Source organism: Notolepis coatsorum, assembly GCF_963971535.1.
Source record: "Notolepis coatsorum genome assembly, chromosome: 3".
NCBI lineage: Eukaryota > Metazoa > Chordata > Actinopteri > Aulopiformes > Paralepididae > Notolepis > Notolepis coatsorum.
The window spans coordinates 200,826,335-200,849,626 of NC_140167.1; the positions used below are offsets into that span (position 1 = coordinate 200,826,335).

The 23,292-nt window shown below is 41.9% G+C and overlaps 1 protein-coding gene across 1 annotated transcript in view; it reads right to left on the bottom strand.

The window, feature by feature from the left end:
* Window positions 1-23,292, bottom strand: part of wdr18 (WD repeat domain 18) — a gene marked incomplete at its 5' end in the record, with an annotated part of 249,754 nt that overhangs the window by 124,337 nt on the left and 102,125 nt on the right. Inside the window, one exon of the mRNA XM_084310819.1 lies at window positions 12,627-12,770. Coding sequence (XP_084166945.1) covers window positions 12,627-12,770 — 144 coding nt within the window. The remainder of the gene's footprint in view (window positions 1-12,626; window positions 12,771-23,292) is intronic.

A 23,292-nucleotide genomic window follows, 5' to 3' on the forward strand; every position in this document is an offset into this window, starting at 1 on the left:
GCTAGTCTCCCATAGCCAGACCTCTCTCCACACTGTGTTACTTAGCGCTGTGCTAGTCTCCCATAGCCAGACCTCTCTCCACACTGTGTTACTTAGCGCTGTGCTAGTCTCCCATAGCCAGACCTCTCTCCACACTGTGTTACTTAGCGCTGTGCTAGTCTCCCATAGCCAGACCTCTCTCCACACTGTGTTACTTAGCGCTGTGCTAGTCTCCCATAGCCAGACCTCTCTCCACACTGTGTTACTTAGCGCTGTGCTAGTCTCCCATAGCCAGACCTCTCTCCACACTGTGTTACTTAGCGCTGTGCTAGTCTCCCATAGCCAGACCTCTCTCCACACTGTGTTACTTAGCGCTGTGCTAGTCTCCCATAGCCAGACCTCTCTCCACACTGTGTTACTTAGCGCTGTGCTAGTCTCCCATAGCCATGGGTTCATATAACAAGCCAACAGAACGGTGAGGGGTCCAGCCTCACTCAGGGCAGTGCTTCCCAAGCCATGGGTTCATAATAGGGGTGTAACAATGCATGTAAAAATGTTAAAAAATTTAGAATCGATTGGAATTGTTTTTATAGATTTTTTTGTAAAAAAATTGCCCTATAGTCCATTCATGCTGAGTTAATCAGTTCCCCCATTTGTGTATAAATTCTTTTGGGGGGAATTAACTGATCAAAAATGTATGGTCAAATGAAGAGATTTCATGATGCATTGAATCGTTGCCTGAAGAATCGTAATCGAATCCAAGTGCGGTAACGCGTTATTAACACTTTCCCCACCAAAACCGCTGTACAGCGATATTGCCCGCCATGCGTTGACCACCAGACCTCGCTGTACAGCGTTATTGAGATCAATATTTCATTTTTTCGCCATGGCATTCATAATTCATATATACACCCGCGACGCTCCAGCTGGACCCTATAGGTGACGGCAACGACGGCTCAATACCGCCGCCTGGTGGATGGTCGGGCGAGTTACACTGGTAAACAGGATATGGCTGCTGTGCGTCGATTAAATTCATCCGGCCGTCAGATATTGTCGCAAGGCTCCCGACAGACACAATGTACATAATGGATCGCTTTCTAAACTTAATAATCGATATGATTTCGGCGTTTATTGCAACATACAAACCGGAAATGGACCGAGGCGATCAACGTCGTATACTTGGGATCTTTCACCGCCAGTCTCTTTGACCCACGGTAAGAGGACACCAACGTTATTTTCAACCCAATTGTGAGTTTCCTTGTTTGCAAACCATGTGATCAATATATCCACCCATACTACATAAAGCAGTTACTGATGACGTATATCGATCATATATAGTTAAATTTTTTAATATAGCGTGTATAGGGGGGAAACGGCAATCGATAATCTATATATGCGCTTAGCAATTACTGCAGAAAACGATAAAAACACTTATATTCTAGAAGGTATTTTTGTATGAATGTATGAATGAAAAAGTATAACGTTCCCACATCCTGAACGATAGATAATCGATGTTGAATGGGCCATAGTAATGTCAATATAGCAATACAATTTAAAAGGTTATAGCCCTGCAAAGAAGGTGAGCCACTCCATAGACTTATAGCGCTGGCAGACTGGGTACAATGATGGGTACAATGCCCGGCAGGCAATGTGTTAACGCACAATTCTTTTAGCGCCACTATTTTTTTAACACAAGATTAACGTTTTTAACGCATTCAGCGCCAAACCCGAGATTTCTCGTGTTTCAAATCCAAGCGTTGAGCGCCAAACCCGAGATATCTCGTGTTTTTTCTTTTTTTCGGTTTTCCCCATTCTAAACACTCGCGCGGACCTGCCTGTGTCTCCCTGGCACCGCTGCCTACATTATAATTACAATGACGATCGAATCCTGACAGGTGGACACACCTATTGTTTTCCGTATTATAGCCAGACCCAATGCACTGGGATTATTCATTTTGGAGTACCTTCTGACAAAGGTATGGTCTATTTTAGGCGTATTTTAACAAACCTGAAACATAATTTTGTATTGATCACAGCGTCGTATTTTACCTAACCTAAAACAAGATTTTGGTAACGATCGCAGCTTCGTAAAACGACCCCCCCCCCCCTTGATGACTTTGTGAAGAAACATCTATATGGTATATACTAGGGCTGACCCCTATTAATCGATTAGTCGACTAATCGGTCGAAAGGAGCCGTAGTCGACTGGCCAACCTCTTAGTCAAATATAATACATTTCTTTTTTTTTATCATTTTTTCCAAAAGAAAAGAGGCCTAGAAGCGTGGCTAACGCTAATGGCACGCATACCAGAGGCTAACTGCCTAAGAAAACAGGCACAGAGGCACTGAAAGAGGATTTCACCCATCTAATGAACACACTAGACTAGACAAATATCAAGATGTATCCATCAGTGGACCAATTGCATGCTTTTGCAGAGGACAAGATGCCTTCAGTCGACTCCTTCAGACATTAAGCACCCCCACAGCCCAAATGAAATGATAAAAAAAAAAAAAAAAAAAAAAAAAAAAATATACTTTTTTTTAAGTCGACCAATAGTCTACTAACGGCACATTTTGGCCAATCCTAGTCGACCATCCAAATCCTTAGTCGGGGACAGCCCTAGTATATACCTATACGAGCAACCTGAACAATTTGTGCATATGCACATAACACGTCATATCTCGCGATCTAGAAAACGAGACTGGATTATTTTGAAACGGGGTGATGTTTAGCGTGGTATAGCGCACAAACGAAGGTATGTAGAAATGAACTGGTTTGTCCCTGTTGGACTATAAATAGTGCCTGTCAAATGAGCCGTACTATTGTCTCCATAGCTATAATATAGAATATATGATGGGTCTGCAAACATTGTGAAAATGGTAAAGAAAAAGCTGGCTCCAGGGAGTAAAGATGGAAAAACAGCGTGGCAGTCAAAGAGTTAAGGTATATTTAGAACAGATAAAAAATATGCGATTAATTTGCGATTAATCACAAGTTAACTATGGAAAATCATGCGATTAATCAGATTAAATATTTTAATCGATTGACAGCCTCAGCATTAATACATAATGCTGATGCTACGTTACTAATGTCAAGGACATAGTGGCGCTTGCTTTTTATCCTTTCATCTTTACCTTTTATCCGTCTGTGTTTTGTCCTGTATGTTGTAACTTGGTTTATTATTTTTATTGCTGCCATTTTGGTCATGTCTTGCTCGTAAAAGAGATTCTTGATCTCAAGCGTTTTAGCTGGTTAAATAAAGGTTTAAATAAATAAAAATATGAAAATAGCCAACAGAGCGGCGAGGGGTCCAGCCTCACTCAGGACGGTGCTTCCCGAGCCGCGGCAGGGAAGCGCTGGATCTGAACCTGCCGGAGGACAGAGGAAGAGGAAGAGAAGAAGGATGTGTCGGTCCTGTGGGTGAGGGGGGTTGCCTGCGGGCATCCGACCCACATTGCACACTGACTCACTTCAGACTGGCTCCGACCGCATGAGGGGAATTAAGCCTTTCAACAAAATTCCAGTGTAAGCATAGAGGAGGAGAGGGTCTTTTCTTGTGCTGCGATGTGCTCAACGGTTTCTGTGCAACATTACTCAAGGTCTGACAAGGGAGAGACGACGAAGGCTCAAATAGATCCAATAAAATGTTTGACAGCGTTTGAATTGACACCGCTTTTTTGGAATGCCTCCAATCAGCAGGCGTGCATTAGTAGTATTTGGAATTAGTTCCAGTCAGAGTCCAGTATTGTGGCATGTGTAAGTAGTTATTCTTTCAAAATCATTCAAGAAATACCTTATTAACACATTCAGGGCCAACCACGTATATATACGTGTTTCGGCGCCATGCTTAACACTTTGAATGCCAGCCACGACATAACACGTGTTAACAGACCGCCCCCTGAATGCCCAGCACGACAATTCGCATGAATTTTTTTTATTAGCGATCTGAATGACCTGCTCCTCACTACAGACAACCGGGACTGCGCTGTCCTTATGCTCTTAGACCTCAGTGCAGCTTTCGATACAATAGACCATGCTATCCTCATTGACCGTCTCCACCAGGCAGTTGGTGTCAGTGGCACAGCCCTATCATGGTTCACCTCCTACCTCAGTGATAGAAGCTTCTCCGTTAACATCGGAAACTGCTCCTCCCCCTCTGCCTCTCTCTCTTGCGGGGTTCCACAAGGCTCCATCCTTGGCCCTATCCTATTCTCCCTATACATGCTGCCCCTTGGGTCTGATAATTAAAAAACACAACATATCTTTCCATTTTTATGCTGACGACACTCAGGTCTATCTCCCCATGAAACCCAACAATATAAACAATCTTGACAGTCTTCATTCCTGCCTAGACGACATCAAATGCTGGATGGCACACAATTTTCTACAGCTCAATCACTCAAAATGTGAAATCCTCCTTTTCGGCCCTCCAAACCAAACCAATGTCATTGCCAGCAGCCTGGGTAACCTGTCTCCCCTAGTCAAGCCCTTTGTTAAAAACCTGGGTGTGCTCTTTGACCCAGAGTTTTCCTTCAATAGGCAGGTAAACTCGGTGGTGAAAGGGTGCTTTTTCCAGCTCCGGTCCATAGCCAAGATCAAGGCCATTCTCTCCCCCTCAGACCTGGAAAGAGTCATTCACGCCTTCATATCCTCACGCTTAGACTACTGTAACTCCCTGTACCTGGGGCTAAATAAATCCACCATAGCCTGTCTACAACTCCCCCAAAACGCTGCCGCTAGACTGCTCACAGGTACCCGGAAGAGAGCTCACATCACCCCTGTACTTGCCTCCCTCCACTGGCTCCCGGTGCGCTTTAGAATAGACTTCAAGGTCCTCTTAATGGTTTATAAAGCCCTAAATGGTAAAGCCCCTGCTTACCTAGCAGACCTCCTCACCCCCTATACCAACGCCAGGGCCCTCAGATCGGCTGATAAGGGTCTCCTAACCACTCGTAGGTCTAACTTCAAGTCTAGGGGGGGACGTGCTTTTGCGGTCGCAGCCCCTGACCTCTGGAACAGCATCCCCGCCATGTCCATCAAATCTGCCCCCTCCATCGAGTCTTTTAAATCAAAACTCAAAACCCACCTATATCGCCTGGCCTTCCCTGACTCACTTTGACTCTTGCCGTACTTGTTGACGTGTTGTTCTGTTTTTCCTTTGTCTATCCGTTGATTTTATTTAATTTTTCTGTTTATTTTATACTTTTCTTTGTACTTAGCTTAGCTATGTGAAGCACTTTGGTTGACAAGCGTCATGTTTAAACATGCTATACAAATACATTTGATTGATTGATTGATTGATTGATTGATTGATTGATTGATTGATTGATTGAATTCATATTTCATCAACCGAGTCTACCGTTGGGAAACCAGCCTCATCAGGAGCTCAGATGTGAAAAAAGCGCCCCCTATCGTCTCCCAGATGGTAATGCACCCTTTTGGAATGGACTCAATGAAAATAGATGAGAAAAAAAAACTCCGGAATCCACATTTTACTTCTCACGCATGTAACCGGAGATGATCCCAGTCATTGTGGAGCCTCAGAACAGCGTGTAATATGTCTTTACAGTATCTAGCGTTGGATCAATAAAAGGATCGATTTTTGGAATGGCGATCAGGAATTCATTTCATTTCAAACCTTTATTTATACTCGTGAAAGCACTGAGGTTTCCCTCATTTACAGTGATGACGAGTTAACAAAGGACACAAATATCACAACAGTTAATAATTACAATGAATTACAATTACTACAATGATGGATTAAAAACAATTACATGATTCAGTACATAGGTCAAGTGCAATGCCTTTAAACTCCATTGGAATAATCTTTTTGGATACCATCTGATCTCAGGTAAGGAATCTATTTTACCAGTCTTAGGATAATCAGACCTGTTTTCACGGAGATATAAGCTTTTCCCCTATGTTTGATATGGCTGTTTGGCTGTGCGAGCGATCAGGAAATATATCAGAGCAGATATCGGATCGCCTATATAGCGTGCATACGTCATATACTATCGATAATCTAGCGTTTATTTGAAAACGATTCATAAATAGGCCGAAAAATGAGAACGTTTTTTGTGTATTCTAGAATATTCCGTTTATTATGGAATATTTTTATTTTCCTTAAAAACGAGGGCTTTTCAAGATGCTATAAAACGGAAATGAACCGATAAAAAAACAATCCGCTTCGACAATGTTGACTGGAAAATGAGTCATTGATAAGCGACGGGCAGATTAGACACATAGCCATAATTTAAAACATAGATTAGGCGATATTAACGCTAACATTGAAGTGGATGCTGGGTATTCAAGCACTAAATCGTGCGCCCCCTGCTGGGCACTGAAAGTGTTAAAGGGCCAACCACGTATATATACGTGGCAAGGTTGTTTTGGCTTTTATTCCATTGTAATATCCTACTGAATGTCACCGGGCGGCACTGCAGATTTACCCTACTCTTGGAATTCGGAAAAGTGCATTACCGGCCAGATCCTCGTAGGGTCGCTGTCTCGATAATGCAGTGTTCCCTGTTACAGACCGGTGTTTTTATCTTTTTTTTATTATGAATGGACTTTTCTGTTAGCCTAAAGTTATGCGTGTAGCCGATCGCCTGGAATAGTTTTTGGGACGCTGAATTCAGTATGCAGTAAAGGAATATAGCATCAGCCAATGGACATATGGATCTACCAGATGGCGATCGATAACTGGGAAATCCTTTTTGCAGTCCAACCGGCCACAGGTAAGAGCGATTTGACGTCAATTTCAGCCTGGTCGGGCCTTGCTTTGATAGCCATCCACCCGGTCAGCGAATGAGGCTACTGAGGCTAATGCCGTTATTGGTAATCAATAATCAGAAACGACGTCCCCCGCCCCCCCCCCCCCCCCCTCCCTTTCATGCATTCATTGTGGACCATGATACCGACAATATGCATTTTGAGTTTTAACTCTAGCTTGTCTATAGCCGAAACGCCATTCGATTTAACGTTATTAGCTTAGCACCCTATATCTCGCATTCCAGGAAATACCCCAGAACATTCTGCTATAACGTTCATATTCAAGACGCTATAAAATGGGAACATATTGATGAAGAAATTATTTATTTAAGGCATATTGAAGGGACGGTTTATAGTGTCAATTGACAATGAGAATGGACAGATAGCAATAATATAAACTATAGATTTAGCTCTACAAACAGCCTCACGCACAATGAAAGGTTGTTATGATATGCTGGCCGTATAGAGTGGGCCCCGTCTAATCCCAATGGCCCCAAATGTGTTAATAACTAAACTATATTTGATTTAAAAACAAAGCACCTACCGAGCACATCAGAAAACAAATGTATGACAGTTAACACGATTATCATTATCATATTATATTAGTAGTGGATGACTGGGCCGATATCTAGCATTTTGACACGTGGCTGATTAACTAAAATGTTAGCGCTTCCCATTGTGTCAGTTCTGCCATCTGTAGTGACCGTCAGTGACGAGGGTTGGGTACCGTTCACATGTGAATCGATACCGGTACCCAGCGGTACCTTTTTCGGTACTTTAAAATGTAATCTACCTACCTCAGTTGTAAACATTTCCAAACTTCTAATTATTTATTATCACTATTATTTATTTAGAACAATTTGTTAATATATATATAATATTGCAGCGAGCGTTGTCTGCATCTAGCTTTGTAAGTGTAACCACTTGCGACAGCTTTCGGCTTGCCATCGCCCAGACTGCTTTGTTGTTGAATCAAGTCAAATCCTAGGTAAGCGTGCGTGTATTGTGCGTGTGAACGTTGACGTGAACGTGCGGCACACTTCATAGGTTTCGTTTCGTGGTAAACTAAACATGATGTCATCGGACAAAAAAAATTATAATCTGGATCTCACGTGAATTGGTACTCTGTAGTACCAACGTGATTCGGTCGATACCCTTAAAAGTACCGAATTCGATTACCCATCCCATCAGTGACTGCTATGGAACACTCTGGCAAACTCTCAATGTATTTAATATACTAGTTATATCATATATAACGTTTACTGTATGTATAATTACAAGGATAATCAATAAAGGAATATCTTATCTCATCTTAAGCGGTAAGACCTTACGATCGTGTTTGTGTTAGAATTCTTTCTGCAATTCTTCTGCAATCTGCAACAGAGAAGCTAAAAGGTGAGAGCTCCAGAGATGACGTCATGCACAGTAAAGGCCATGTTCAGGGGCCGCAGGGGGCGTGCGACCTTACTGCTTCATCAGACCCTGAAGACAACGCATTCTTTCACTGGTCACCTTAAAAAACTGACATTTCTGAAAATTCATGTACAGCACAGTCAAATATATAAAAGAAAATTAAGAATATTTTCCTTTTTCGAAGGACTTTCCAAGATCTTCCTAAGACCTCATTGATCTAAAGCAGGGGTTCTCAAACTTGTTTATACCACGACCCCATTATATTTAGGAATTTTTTTGGTGACCCCACACTTAATGTATCGCATAATTTCAACGTGGAATTAAGGAATATCAAAATAAAAGCACACAAACATTTTATTACAGCACTATGTTATCAATACACATTTATAAAACCAGGTATATTTAGCCAAAATATGTTGCCAGAACACAATAAAAAAAATAAAAAAGTATTATTATTTTTTTTACTTGCCAATGCGCACTAGACCCCACTGTCACCTACCCACGGCCCCACTTTGGGTCGCGGCCCGTAGTTTGAGAACTGCTGATCTAAAGAGACCTTACTGCGAAGTGTTAAGATCTTTACAATGAAAAGTAAAGAGAGGGCTTCGCCAGGCTCAAAGGCACAAGAGTGTCGGCAGGAACCTCATGTCCACTTTTGTGAAGTTTAGCGCTAGGAGGCAGAGTGGTCGTCTGGTAATGTGGCTCCTCCTGGCAGCGCGTCAAAGTGTCCTTGAACAAGACACTGAATCCATAACTGCTCCCGATGAGCAGGTTGGCACCTTGCATGGCGTGTGAATGTGTGAGTGACACACGAATTTCCCCAGACATAAGTTGTAAAGCACTTTGGATAAAAGCACTATATATAAATGCAGTCTCTTTACCGTTGACCGTTTAGTGTCTGAGATCTGAGCCAGAATCGAGGGGAGACATGATGTCAGATGATCAGAGGAATTATTTATTCTAAAATGGATGGCATTTTTACTGCAGGTGCAACTTAAAAAGGGAATTTTGAAGTTATTACTGTGGGCAAGTGACAGCAGTTCAGGGAGTCTTTCACTTTTAAAGTTCAGATTTAAGAGAAAACGTTTTTTAAATCTCTACCCGCTCTACCAGATCATCAGCACATCCGTGGGTCACTGAACGCATTATCAAGTCAGCCGGGCCTCTAGATGGCGCCATAGCACACGTGAAATATCAGCACGGCGGTCGTCTGCCATGAGTGTGCAGTACTCGAGCCACAGTGGCCCAGTGGCCCAGGAGGTAGAGCAGTCGTACGGTAATCCGGAGGTTCCCCGGGAAGCGTGTCGATGTGTCCTTGAGCGAGACACTTAACCCCATTGGGGGTAGAACACATAGTAGCATACTACAAGAACCTAGGGGTCCACAAAGACGACTTCAAACTGGAAATGGTAACAACAGATGAGGTACTCAAAAAACTGAGCGCCCTCCAACCCAACAAGGCCACTGGCCATGACAACATCCCCTCCAAATTCCTCAGAGACTCAGCAGCCGCCATCACCCCAGTCATCACACACATAATAAACCTCTCCATAAAACAGGGACACGTCCCCAAGGACTTCAAAATTGCGAGAGTGACCCCTCTGCACAAAAAAGGCAGTAAATTAGACCCAGGCAACTACCGCCCTGTTTCTATCCTTACCTCCATCTCGAAAGTCATGGAAAAATTTTTATACGAACAGGTCGAAAAATACCTTGCGGAAAAAAATCTAATCTACGAATTCCAATCTGGCTTCAGAACATCCCACTCCACTGACACATGCCTTCTCTATTTAAACGACCACATCAAACAAGAGGTGGACGCGGGCAAATACTGCGGCATGGTCATGCTGGACCTACAAAAGGCCTTCGACACTGTCAATCACACCATTCTGATTGACAAGCTAAAAGCAATTGGTTTTGATAGTCTATCAGTGAGCTGGATGCAATCCTACCTGGAGGGGAGAGAGCAGATGGTGGAGGTAAACGGTACCCTATCCCCCCCCCTCACAGTAAACTGTGGTGTTCCACAAGGAAGCATACTAGGTCCGCTACTGTTCCTAATTTATGCAAATGACATGTCGTCAGCTTGTGACTGCAACTTGTTCCTGTTTGCGGACAACTCAGCCCTGCTGGTCTCTGACAAGAACAAGTTACAGGTTGAAAAAACCCTCAGCTCAGAACTAGGCAAAATCTGCATATGGCTCGCTGATAACAAACTATCATTACACATGGGCAAAACAGAGTCCATTCTCTTCGGTTCAAATAACAAACTCAGCAAGACCGACGGCTTCTCAGTTACAGTGGGTGACAATATTGTCACAAGGAAAGAAGATATTACCTACCTGGGTTCCATCCTAGAGGCAAATCTTTCCTGTGACAAAATGGCATCCAATGTAATAAAAAAAGTCAACCAACGAACTCGATTCTTGTACCGGATCTCCTCACTGGTAAACAAGAATACCCTGAAGACTCTAGCAGGAGCACTCATTCAAGGGTACTACGACTATGCTTGCACCTCATGGTACCAAAGCACCTCAAAGGCGCTAAAAACAAAATTACAAACATCTCAAAACAAACTGGTCAGACTACTGCTTGACCTTACTCCTAGAACCCACCTCACCCCTGCCCACTTTGACAACCTAGGATGGCTTAGAGTAGACGACAGAGTACAGCAACTTGCAATGGGCCTGGTCTACAAGATACACTACACGACCAAGGTGGTACCCATGTACATGACAAAATACTTCCCAAAGGTCAGTGAATACCACGATCACAACACCAGAGGGAGCTCCACAAATCATGTTAAACCCAGATTCGGCTCAAACAAGGGACTAAACACGTTTCGCAATTATGCCACATCAATGTGGAACGCCCTACCCAAAGCTGTAAAGGAATGTGAATCACTACCCACTTTCAAAAACACTCTCAAAAAACACCTAAGGGAGACTGCAACCCGAAACTGGCCCCTGTAAATGTCCGAACACAACCCCCTCCAATGTACAGTAAATTACCAAGTATGGTCTTGTCAATAATCCAATGTACAGTGTTGTTTGTACAGTTGTACAGTGTCCCCCACCCACCCCTCCTACCCAACCCCCCCCCACTCCTAACGAACCCCCCCCCCCCCCCCCCCCCCCCCCTAACCAACCCCCCCCCCCCCCACCCACCCAACCACCACCAATGCACAGTCCCCCCCCACCCCCACCTACCCAATCCAATGTACAGTTTCCACGCCTAATGTATATACTCTTTTCTTTCTGGACTCTTTTTGTATCACAAACAGTACTGTAATTGCAAATCTGGTATGTCATAAATGTATAGATGGAGCAGTACTGTCTATCTGTATGTCATGTATGTCATATATGTTACGATGAATTGAAAATGGGGGACCCTGATGTAAACAAGACGAAAGTCTTTCTCTGGTCTGCATCCCCTTAACAATTGTATGTATTGAGCTGTACTGTACTGTACCCATTCTGCAATCTGTTAATAAAGTTTTCATTCATTCATTCATTGCTCCCGATGAGCAGGTTGGAACTTGCATGGTCGCCTCCGCCGTCGGTGAGTGGATGTGTGAGTGAATGGGGGTGAATGTGAGGAACAAAATCATAAAGGGCTTTGGATAAAAAGCTGTTAAATGCACCATTTACCACATCAGACCAACGTATCTGGGTACTGGGTCACGCCAGGGTGCTGTTGTATTTGGCCCGTATATAAATTGTCAGCAGAAGGCTTATATTGTTTTAAATGTTTCCCCCCCCCCCCTGCTTGGCAGTGAGTGCTTATGCACACACACACACACACACACATACATGTATTGTTCTGGAGAGCCAACAGTACACATTGGCCAAACAGTACAAGGCTGTAGCTCTGGCACCTATGTTTGAGTGTAACTCGTATTGTAGTTGATAAACCTATGCATTCAAAAAAAAACTTTTATTTTCGTTACTCTTGATTTACAACAATATTGTCAAAACAGATTTGTGTTTCTAGGTTACGTACTTATAATGTCCGCTATCGCCCGAATGCCCAAGTAGTTGATAAATCTAGTAATCTATGCATGTAATCTATGTATGCGGCAGCGCAGTGGTGCAGGGTTCAACACTGTTGCCCAACAGCAAGAAGGTCCTGGGTTCGATTCCCACCAGGTTGCCAGGTACCCAGGTGGGGGGGGTATCTCCCGGGCCTTTCTGTGTGGAGTTTGCATGTTGTCCCCCCCGTGCTCGCAAGGGTTTCCCCTCCAGAAAAAGAGATAAACCCAATGGAAAAACATGCAGAACAGATGAAAACAATTATTTTTGTCAGTGAATCTCTTAGTTGAAACAAGGCAGTGTTAAAGATAACACTGATCCCTGAACCCTAAACACCTTAAAAGACGGAGGGCAACAGATCCATTACTGGTTCACGGCTAAGCAGGGAAAGGCCAAGGAACGCAAGGAAGGAAACAAGGACGAAGACTCACGTGGCTGAACAGGGACACCTGGAATATGTTGCCATCGCTGCCGCCGCAAAACAGGAAGTACTCGCACGGGTCAAGGGTCACGGACATAATACCGACGTCGAAGAGGATGGAGAGGAGCAGCTCGCCAGAGGACAGTTCCCACAGCTGGAGAGAGAGAGAGAGGATAACGTTAAATCATGTCATAAATGTAGCCTTGCGAAACGGTGATTTTTATTAAAGACAAAAATGCCATCTGAACACGTCGGTGAGTGGGTTAGGGGGAGGGTCGGAGTCCAGAACAGCCGGTACATCAGAGGACTGTGACCGGCGTGGTTTACGACACAGAGAGAGAGAGAGAGAGAGAGAGAGAGAGAGAGAGAGAGAGAGAGAGAGAGAGAGAGAGCCAGAGAGAGCCAGAGAACACAAAGGTAATCATGTGTAAGCTCACACAGCAGTGAGCACTGACCTCCCTCAGGTGGAGGGGGGGGGCAGTATGATGTGTCTTACTCTGCAGAAAGTCTGTGTGTTTCTGTTCCAACCTCATATTAATGATGGAGATAGATCAAATCAGTCAGCGGCTCCGACACCTCGTGCCCCCCCCCCCCCCTTCTTTTTGCCAAGATCTTGATGGCCGTTCATTGAATCCCAAGCTAATGCATTATTGCACCTATAGAGTCAGTGAGGGTGAGAAAATGCTGACGAACAGATTCTTAAGATCGGGGATTCTGTTCCAACTATTTTTTACTCAACTAATTTACACATAAAAAAATATATTAAAAAATAAGCTTTTGAGGAGGCCATCCTGATCACCTATCGTAGCTTTTTCCCAGATTACATCCTGGCAATCTGCATTAAAGGAACACGCCAATTTTGGGGGAAATTAGTTTATTTGCCATCTACCCTGGATTAGATACAAGCAGATACTAGGGATGTCCCGATCAAATTTTTTTGCTCCCGATCCGATCCCGATCATGTGATTTTGAGTATCTACCGATACCGATCTTTCCCAATCCGATCAAAAAATATATATAAAAAAAAAAAAAAAAAAATCTCCCATCCCAATTTCTCACATTACATTCACCCTGAATGTTGACGTTATCCAGGTGAAAAGTTAACTTCATTCAAGCGAGGCATTGCAACCGGAGTAATCTAAAAACTCCGCCTCCAACCTGCTGCTTCATGAGAGCAATGGCGCCATCGTCTGTAAAAATCAGGTGTCTGCAAGTTCTGCAACTAGTGGATGTCCCTCATTCTTGACATAAATCATTTGATGTATAATTAAATCAAAGTAAATGCGTTTGTTTTGGCAAAATTCTTCTGCTCTGTGTGACAATAAATAAATTAATGATATGCAATTTAAAACCAAAACTAAGGCCCCAGTATGAGTTTAAGATGTGAACATGGTCATGTTTGTTGAATAAAAGAAAGATTAATAAATTTTTTTTTTTTTTTTTAAACCCAGATTTTTTTTTTTTTTTTTTTCCGATCCCGATCTTCTGAAAATCACGTGATCGGATCGGGACATCTCTAGATAGAACCCTTTTGTTTTTTGAAAAACTGGGCTTTTGAGGTGATGAAATCACTGCGCCCAGGCAGCAGTGGTTCGGCAAAAACAAAATTCTGCTTAGAAAACGAAAATGTCAAACACACATGTTAAACAGACAGACAACATGACCACCATCCCACAGTGCAAAGTGTAAACAGACAACAGCTGAACTTCCCGCGGTGATGGGCGTCCAGAGTTGGAACGCTTCGGCTGTCACGCTACTTCAGAGCAGGCAATACTTTTATGAACATCTAATTGTGACCGAGCCCAGTAGTTCGTGACACAAGTCTCCCTCTGTAATCTTTACAGATTATGAAAGTACAGTAGCTTTCAAATTATGTGCTTGAAGAAGATATGCGTATTTGAATCTAGTTAAACCTCAAGTCTCAGCAGAGAAAATATTTAAAGATTGGCTGCATTTTTAACACCTTGGCAGTCAGGTACTAGGTGTCACAAACTGCCTTAAAAATATGTTCTTAAACATAAAAAAAATTGATAATGGAGAAAAAAAGTTTAAACAAAAAAAATAAAAATAAATTTCATAAATGTTCTCGCTATTCGACTTCCAGACATAATAAGTCTCTTACCGCTAGGCCCGGTCACAATTGTCTACGCATTTCATACAGTCTATGTTTATGCTCACTGTGCCATGGCCTGCCTAACCCCTACGCCCCCCCCAAAAGAAAAGTGGATTTACATTGATTTCACAAATGACCATTTTCTCAAACAAAAACACAGTTCATATCTGCAGAAGTCTTTCAGCTCTGTGATGAGTTAATATGTCTGCCCTCAGAAAGGCTATGAAATTGAACGGACTTCCTATGGTGTGAAAATGCCAGATTGATGAGGAGATCGAAAAACAATCTTTCCCCTTTGTGGAGAAGTGTGAGGAAATTCATTTTGATCAAACCATTCATCAGACGTCGGCAGGGCTTAAAGGAGACCGCAAATGATTTAAGAGCTCCCATAGGTTTTTATGCCCTCTGACAGTTCAATTTGTACAGGTAAACATTCACTACTGTAGCCCTGTACCCAGAGCATGATAAATAAGGACCCCCCCCCCCCCCCCAAATCTGTGATGTCATAACAAATGTAAAGCTCCAATGAGAATCACTGGAAGAAATAAAAGGAAGCGGCGGTGGTGAGCTTTCTGAGGTACTAGAGCTAGAGCTACTAGAAGCTAGAACTGCTAGAGCTGCTAGAGCTAGAACTACTAGAGCTAGAACTACTAGAACTAGAGCTACTAGAGCTAGAACTACTAGAACTAGAACTACTAGAGCTAGAACTACTAGAGCTAGAACTACTAGAGCTATAACTACTAGAGCTAGAACTACTAGAGCTAGAACTACTAGAGCTAGAACTGCTAGAGCTAGAACTGCTAGAGCTAGAACTACTAGAGCTAGAACTACTAGAGCTAGAACTGCTAGCTAGAACTGCTAGAGCTAGAACTACTAGAACTAGAACTACTAGAACTACTAGAGCTAGAACTGCTAGAGCTAGAACTACTAGAGCTAGAACTACTAGAGCTAGAACTACTAGAACTAGAACTACTAGAACTACTAGAGCTAGAACTGCTAGAGCTAGAACTACTAGAGCTAGAACTGCTAGAGCTAGAACTACTAGAACTACTAGAACTAGAACTACTAGAACTAGAACTACTAGAACTACTAGAGCTAGAACTAGAACTACTAGAGCTAGAACTACTAGAACTACTAGAACTAGAACTACTAGAGCTAGAACTACTAGAGCTAGAACTACTAGAACTAGAACTGCTAGAGCTAGAACTACTAGAGCTAGAACTGCTAGAGCTAGAACTGCTAGAGCTAGAACTGCTAGAGCTAGAACTACTAGAACTAGAACTGCTAGAGCTAGAACTGCTAGAGCTAGAACTACTAGAACTAGAACTGCTAGAGCTAGAACTACTAGAACTAGAACTGCTAGAGCTAGAACTGCTAGAGCTAGAGCTACTAGAACTAGAACTACTAGAGCTAGAACTACTAGAACTACTAGAGCTGGAACTACTAGAACTAGAACTACTAGAGCTAGAACTACTAGAGCTAGAACTACTAGAGCTAGAACTACTAGAGCTAGAACTACTAGAACTACTAGAACTACTAGAACTACTAGAACTACTAGAGCTAGAACTGCTAGAGCTAGAACTACTAGAGCTAGAACTACTAGAACTACTAGAACTAGAACTACTAGAACTACTAGAGCTAGAACTACTAGAACTAGAACTACTAGAGCTAGAACTACTAGAGCTAGAACTACTAGAACTACTAGAGCTAGAACTACTAGAACTAGAACTACTAGAGCTAGAACTACTAGAGCTAGAACTACTAGAACTACTAGAGCTAGAACTACTAGAACTAGAACTACTAGAGCTAGAACTACTAGAACTAGAACTACTAGAGCTAGAACTACTAGAGCTAGAACTACTAGAGCTAGAACTACTAGAGCTAGAACTGCTAGAGCTAGAACTACTAGAGCTAGAACTACTAGAGCTAGAACTACTAGAGCTACTAGAACTAGAACTGCTAGAGCTAGAACTACTAGAGCTAGAACTACTAGAACTACTAGAACTAGAACTACTAGAGCTAGAACTACTAGAGCTAGAACTGCTAGAGCTAGAACTACTAGAACTACTAGAGCTACTAGAGCTAGAACTACTAGAGCTAGAACTGCTAGAGCTAGAACTACTAGAGCTAGAACTACTAGAGCTAGAACTACTAGAGCTAGAACTACTAGAACTAGAACTACTAGAGCTAGAACTACTAGAGCTAGAACTACTAGAACTAGAACTACTAGAGCTAGAACTACTAGAGCTAGAACTGCTAGAGCTAGAACTGCTAGAACTACTAGAACTAGAACTACTAGAGCTAGAACTACTAGAGCTAGACCTACTAGAGCTAGAACTACTAGAGCTAGAACTACTAGAGCTAGAACTGCTAGAGCTGCTAGAGCTAGAACTGCTAGAGCTAGAACTACTAGAACTAGAACTACTAGAACTACTAGAACTAGAACTACTAGAACTAGAACTGCTAGAGCTAGAACTACTAGAACTAGAACTACTAGAACTACTAGAACTAGAACTACTAGAGCTAGAACTACTAGAGCTAGAACTGCTAGAGCTAGAACTACTAGAACTAGAACTACTAGAACTACTAGAACTAGAACTACTAGAGCTAGAACTACTAGAGCTAGAACTACTAGAGCTAGAACTGCTAGAGCTGCTAGAGCTAGAACTGCTAGAGCTAGAACTGCTAGAGCTGCTAGAGCTAGAACTGCTAGAGCTAGAACTACTAGAACTAGAACTACTAGAACTAGAACTGCTAGAACTAGAACTGCTAGAGCTAGAACTACTAGAACTAGAACTACTAGAACTACTAGAACTAGAACTACTAGAGCTAGAACTACTAGAGCTAGAACTACTAGAGCTAGAACTGCTAGAGCTAGAACTGCTAGAGCTAGAACTACTAGAACTACTAGAGCTAGAACTACTAGAACTAGAACTACTAGAGCTAGAACTACTAGAACTAGAACTACTAGAGCTAGAACTACTAGAACTAGAACTACTAGAGCTAGAGCTGCTAGAGCTGCTAGAGCTAGAACTACTAGAACTAGAACTACTAGAACTAGAACTACTAGAGCTAGAACTACTAGAGCTAGAACTACTAGAACTACTAGAGCTAGAACTACTAGAGCTAGAACTACTAGAACTAGAACTACTAGAGCTAGAACTACTAGAGCTAGAACTACTAGAACTAGAACTACTAGAGCTAGAACTACTAGAGCTAGAACTACTAGAACTAGAGCTACTAGAGCTAGAACTACTAGAGCTAGAACTACTAGAGCTAGAACTACTAGAACTAGAGCTACTAGAGCTAGAACTACTAGAGCTAGAACTACTAGAGCTAGAACTACTAGAGCTAGAACTACTAGAACTAGAGCTACTAGAGCTACTAGAGCTAGAACTACTAGAGCTAGAACTACTAGAACTAGAGCTACTAGAGCTAGAACTACTAGAGCTAGAACTACTAGAACTAGAACTGCTAGAGCTAGAACTACTAGAGCTAGAACTACTAGAACTAGAGCTAGAACTACTAGAGCTAGAACTACTAGAGCTAGAACTACTAGAGCTAGAACTAATAGAACTAGAACTGCTAGAGCTAGAACTGCTAGAACTAGAACTACTATAACTACTAGAACTAGAACTACTAGAGCTAGAACTACTAGAGCTAGAACTACTAGAACTAGAACTACTAGAGCTGCTAGAGCTAGAGCTACTAGAACTAGAACTACTAGAACTACTAGAGCTAGAACTACTAGAGCTAGAACTACTAGAGCTAGAACTACTAGAGCTACTACTAGAGCTAGAACTACTAGAGCTAGAACTACTAGAGCTATAACTACTAGAGCTAGAACTACTAGAGTTAGAACTACTAGAGCTAGAACTACTAGAACTAGAACTACTAGAACTAGAACTACTAGAGCTAGAACTACTAGAGCTAGAACTACTAGAACTAGAACTACTAGAACTAGAACTACTAGAGCTAGAACTACTAGAACTACTAGAACTAGAACTACTAGAACTAGAACTAGAACTACTAGAGCTAGAACTACTAGAACTAGAACTACTAGAGCTAGAACTACTAGAACTAGAACTACTAGAGCTAGAACTACTAGAGCTAGAACTGCTAGAGCTAGAACTACTAGAGCTAGAACTACTAGAACTAGAACTACTAGAGCTAGAACTACTAGAGCTAGAACTACTAGAGCTAGAACTACTAGAACTAGAACTACTAGAGCTAGAACTACTAGAGCTAGAACTGCTAGAGCTAGAACTAGAACTACTAGAGCTAGAACTACTAGAACTAGAACTACTAGAGCTAGAACTGCTAGAGCTAGAACTACTAGAGCTAGAACTACTAGAGCTAGAACTACTAGAACTAGAACTACTAGAGCTAGAACTACTAGAACTAGAACTACTAGAGCTAGAACTACTAGAACTACTAGAACTAGAACTACTAGAACTAGAACTACTAGAACTACTAGAGCTAGAACTAGAACTACTAGAGCTAGAACTACTAGAGCTAGAACTACTAGAGCTAGAACTACTAGAGCTAGAACTGCTAGAGCTAGAACTACTAGAGCTAGAACTGCTAGAGCTAGAACTGCTAGAGCTAGAACTACTAGAGCTAGAACTACTAGAGCTAGAACTACTAGAACTAGAACTGCTAGAGCTAGAACTACTAGAACTAGAACTGCTAGAGCTAGAACTGCTAGAGCTAGAGCTACTAGAACTAGAACTACTAGAGCTAGAACTACTAGAGCTAGAACTACTAGAGCTAGAACTGCTAGAGCTAGAACTACTAGAACTAGAACTACTAGAGCTAGAACTACTAGAGCTAGAACTACTAGAGCTAGAACTGCTAGAGCTAGAACTACTAGAGCTAGAACTACTAGAGCTAGAACTACTAGAACTACTAGAACTACTAGAGCTAGAACTACTAGAGCTAGAACTGCTAGAGCTAGAACTGCTAGAGCTAGAACTACTAGAGCTAGAACTACTAGAACTACTAGAACTAGAACTACTAGAACTAGAACTGCTAGAGCTGCTAAAGCTAGAACTACTAGAGCTAGAACTACTAGAACTACTAGAACTAGAACTACTAGAGCTAGAACTACTAGAGCTAGAACTACTAGAGCTAGAACTGCTAGAGCTAGAACTACTAGAGCTAGAGCTAGAACTACTAGAGCTAGAACTACTAGAGCTAGAACTACTAGAACTACTAGAACTACTAGAACTGCTAGAGCTAGAACTACTAGAGCTAGAACTACTAGAACTACTAGAACTACTAGAACTACTAGAGCTAGAACTACTAGAGCTAGAACTACTAGAACTAGAACTACTAGAGCTAGAACTACTAGAGCTAGAACTGCTAGAGCTAGAACTACTAGAGCTAGAACTACTAGAGCTAGAGCTACTAGAACTAGAACTACTAGAGCTAGAACTACTAGAGCTAGAACTGCTAGAGCTAGAACTACTAGAGCTAGAACTACTAGAGCTAGAACTGCTAGAGCTAGAACTACTAGAACTACTAGAGCTAGAACTGCTAGAGCTAGAACTACTAGAGCTAGAACTACTAGAGCTAGAACTACTAGAACTAGAACTACTAGAGCTAGAACTACTAGAGCTAGAACTACTAGAGCTAGAACTACTAGAACTAGAACTACTAGAGCTAGAACTACTAGAGCTAGAACTACTAGAGCTAGAACTGCTAGAGCTAGAACTACTAGAGCTAGAACTACTAGAGCTAGAACTGCTAGAGCTAGAACTACTAGAGCTAGAACTACTAGAGCTAGAACTACTAGAGCTAGAACTACTAGAGCTAGAACTGCTAGAGCTAGAACTGCTAGAACTACTAGAACTAGAACTACTAGAGCTAGAACTACTAGAGCTAGAACTACTAGAGCTAGAACTGCTAGAGCTGCTAGAGCTAGAACTGCTAGAGCTAGAACTACTAGAACTAGAACTACTAGAACTACTAGAACTAGAACTACTAGAACTAGAACTGCTAGAGCTAGAACTACTAGAGCTAGAACTACTAGAGCTAGAACTGCTAGAGCTAGAACTACTAGAGCTAGAACTACTAGAGCTAGAACTACTAGAGCTAGAACTGCTAGAGCTAGAACTGCTAGAGCTAGAACTGCTAGAACTACTAGAACTAGAACTACTAGAGCTAGAACTACTAGAGCTAGAACTACTAGAGCTAGAACTACTAGAGCTAGAACTGCTAGAGCTGCTAGAGCTAGAACTACTAGAGCTAGAACTACTAGAACTAGAACTACTAGAACTACTAGAACTAGAACTACTAGAACTAGAACTGCTAGAGCTAGAACTACTAGAACTAGAACTACTAGAACTAGAACTACTAGAGCTAGAACTACTAGAGCTAGAACTGCTAGAGCTAGAACTACTAGAACTAGAACTACTAGAACTAGAACTACTAGAGCTAGAACTACTAGAGCTAGAACTACTAGAGCTAGAACTGCTAGAGCTGCTAGAGCTAGAACTGCTAGAGCTAGAACTGCTAGAGCTGCTAGAGCTAGAACTGCTAGAGCTAGAACTACTAGAACTAGAACTACTAGAACTAGAACTACTAGAACTAGAACTGCTAGAGCTAGAACTACTAGAACTAGAACTACTAGAACTACTAGAACTAGAACTACTAGAGCTAAAACTACTAGAGCTAGAACTACTAGAGCTAGAACTACTAGAGCTAGAACTGCTAGAGCTAGAACTGCTAGAACTACTAGAACTAGAACTACTAGAACTACTAGAACTAGAACTACTAGAGCTAGAACTACTAGAACTAGAACTACTAGAGCTAGAGCTGCTAGAGCTGCTAGAGCTAGAACTACTAGAACTAGAACTACTAGAACTAGAACTACTAGAGCTAGAACTACTAGAGCTAGAACTACTAGAACTACTAGAGCTAGAACTACTAGAGCTAGAACTACTAGAACTAGAACTACTAGAGCTAGAACTACTAGAGCTAGAACTACTAGAACTAGAGCTACTAGAGCTAGAACTACTAGAGCTAGAACTACTAGAGCTAGAACTACTAGAACTAGAGCTACTAGAGCTAGAACTACTAGAGCTAGAACTACTAGAGCTAGAACTACTAGAGCTAGAACTACTAGAACTAGAGCTACTAGAGCTAGAACTACTAGAGCTAGAACTACTAGAACTAGAGCTACTAGAGCTAGAACTACTAGAGCTAGAACTACTAGAACTAGAACTGCTAGAGCTAGAACTACTAGAGCTAGAACTACTAGAGCTAGAACTACTAGAACTAGAACTACTAGAGCTAGAACTACTAGAGCTAGAACTAATAGAACTAGAACTGCTAGAGCTAGAACTGCTAGAACTAGAACTACTATAACTACTAGAGCTAGAACTACTAGAGCTAGAACTACTAGAACTAGAACTACTAGAGCTGCTAGAGCTAGAGCTACTAGAACTAGAACTACTAGAACTACTAGAGCTAGAACTACTAGAGCTAGAACTACTAGAGCTAGAACTACTAGAGCTAGAACTACTAGAGCTACTACTAGAGCTAGAACTACTAGAGCTAGAACTACTAGAGCTAGAACTACTAGAACTAGAACTACTAGAACTACTAGAACTACTAGAGCTAGAACTACTAGAGCTAGAACTACTAGAGTTAGAACTACTAGAGCTAGAACTACTAGAACTAGAACTACTAGAGCTAGAACTACTAGAACTAGAACTACTAGAACTAGAACTACTAGAGCTAGAACTACTAGAACTACTAGAACTAGAACTACTAGAACTAGAACTACTAGAGCTAGAACTACTAGAGCTAGAACTACTAGAACTAGAACTACTAGAGCTAGAACTACTAGAACTAGAACTACTAGAGCTAGAACTACTAGAGCTAGAACTGCTAGAGCTAGAACTACTAGAGCTAGAACTACTAGAACTAGAACTACTAGAGCTAGAACTACTAGAGCTAGAACTACTAGAACTAGAACTACTAGAGCTAGAACTACTAGAGCTAGAACTGCTAGAGCTAGAACTAGAACTACTAGAGCTAGAACTACTAGAGCTAGAACTACTAGAGCTAGAACTACTAGAACTAGAACTACTAGAGCTAGAACTGCTAGAGCTAGAACTACTAGAGCTAGAACTACTAGAGCTAGAACTACTAGAACTAGAACTACTAGAGCTAGAACTACTAGAACTAGAACTACTAGAGCTAGAACTACTAGAACTAGAAAGTCAAGTCAAGTCAAGAGTTTTAATTGTCACGGCATACAGGTATACAATGAAATGCGGGTGGTCTCGCCCGCAACGATGTGCAATACAGTGGTACAACATATAATAGAATAAAAAAATAAAAAAAACAACATTGTGCAGTGAACAGGTAACAGGTAACATGGAGTGACATCTCGGTATCTGTACATAGTTATTTACAGAGCATATGGGACATGCTAGTTAGCTTTGGTAGTGCAATACACTGTTCCTGTTATTCTAATTTAAAGTGTCCTTTCCTTTTGGCCATAAGTGTGCGTGTGTGCGACATGAGTGTGTGCCCGCTCATGTTAAAGTGT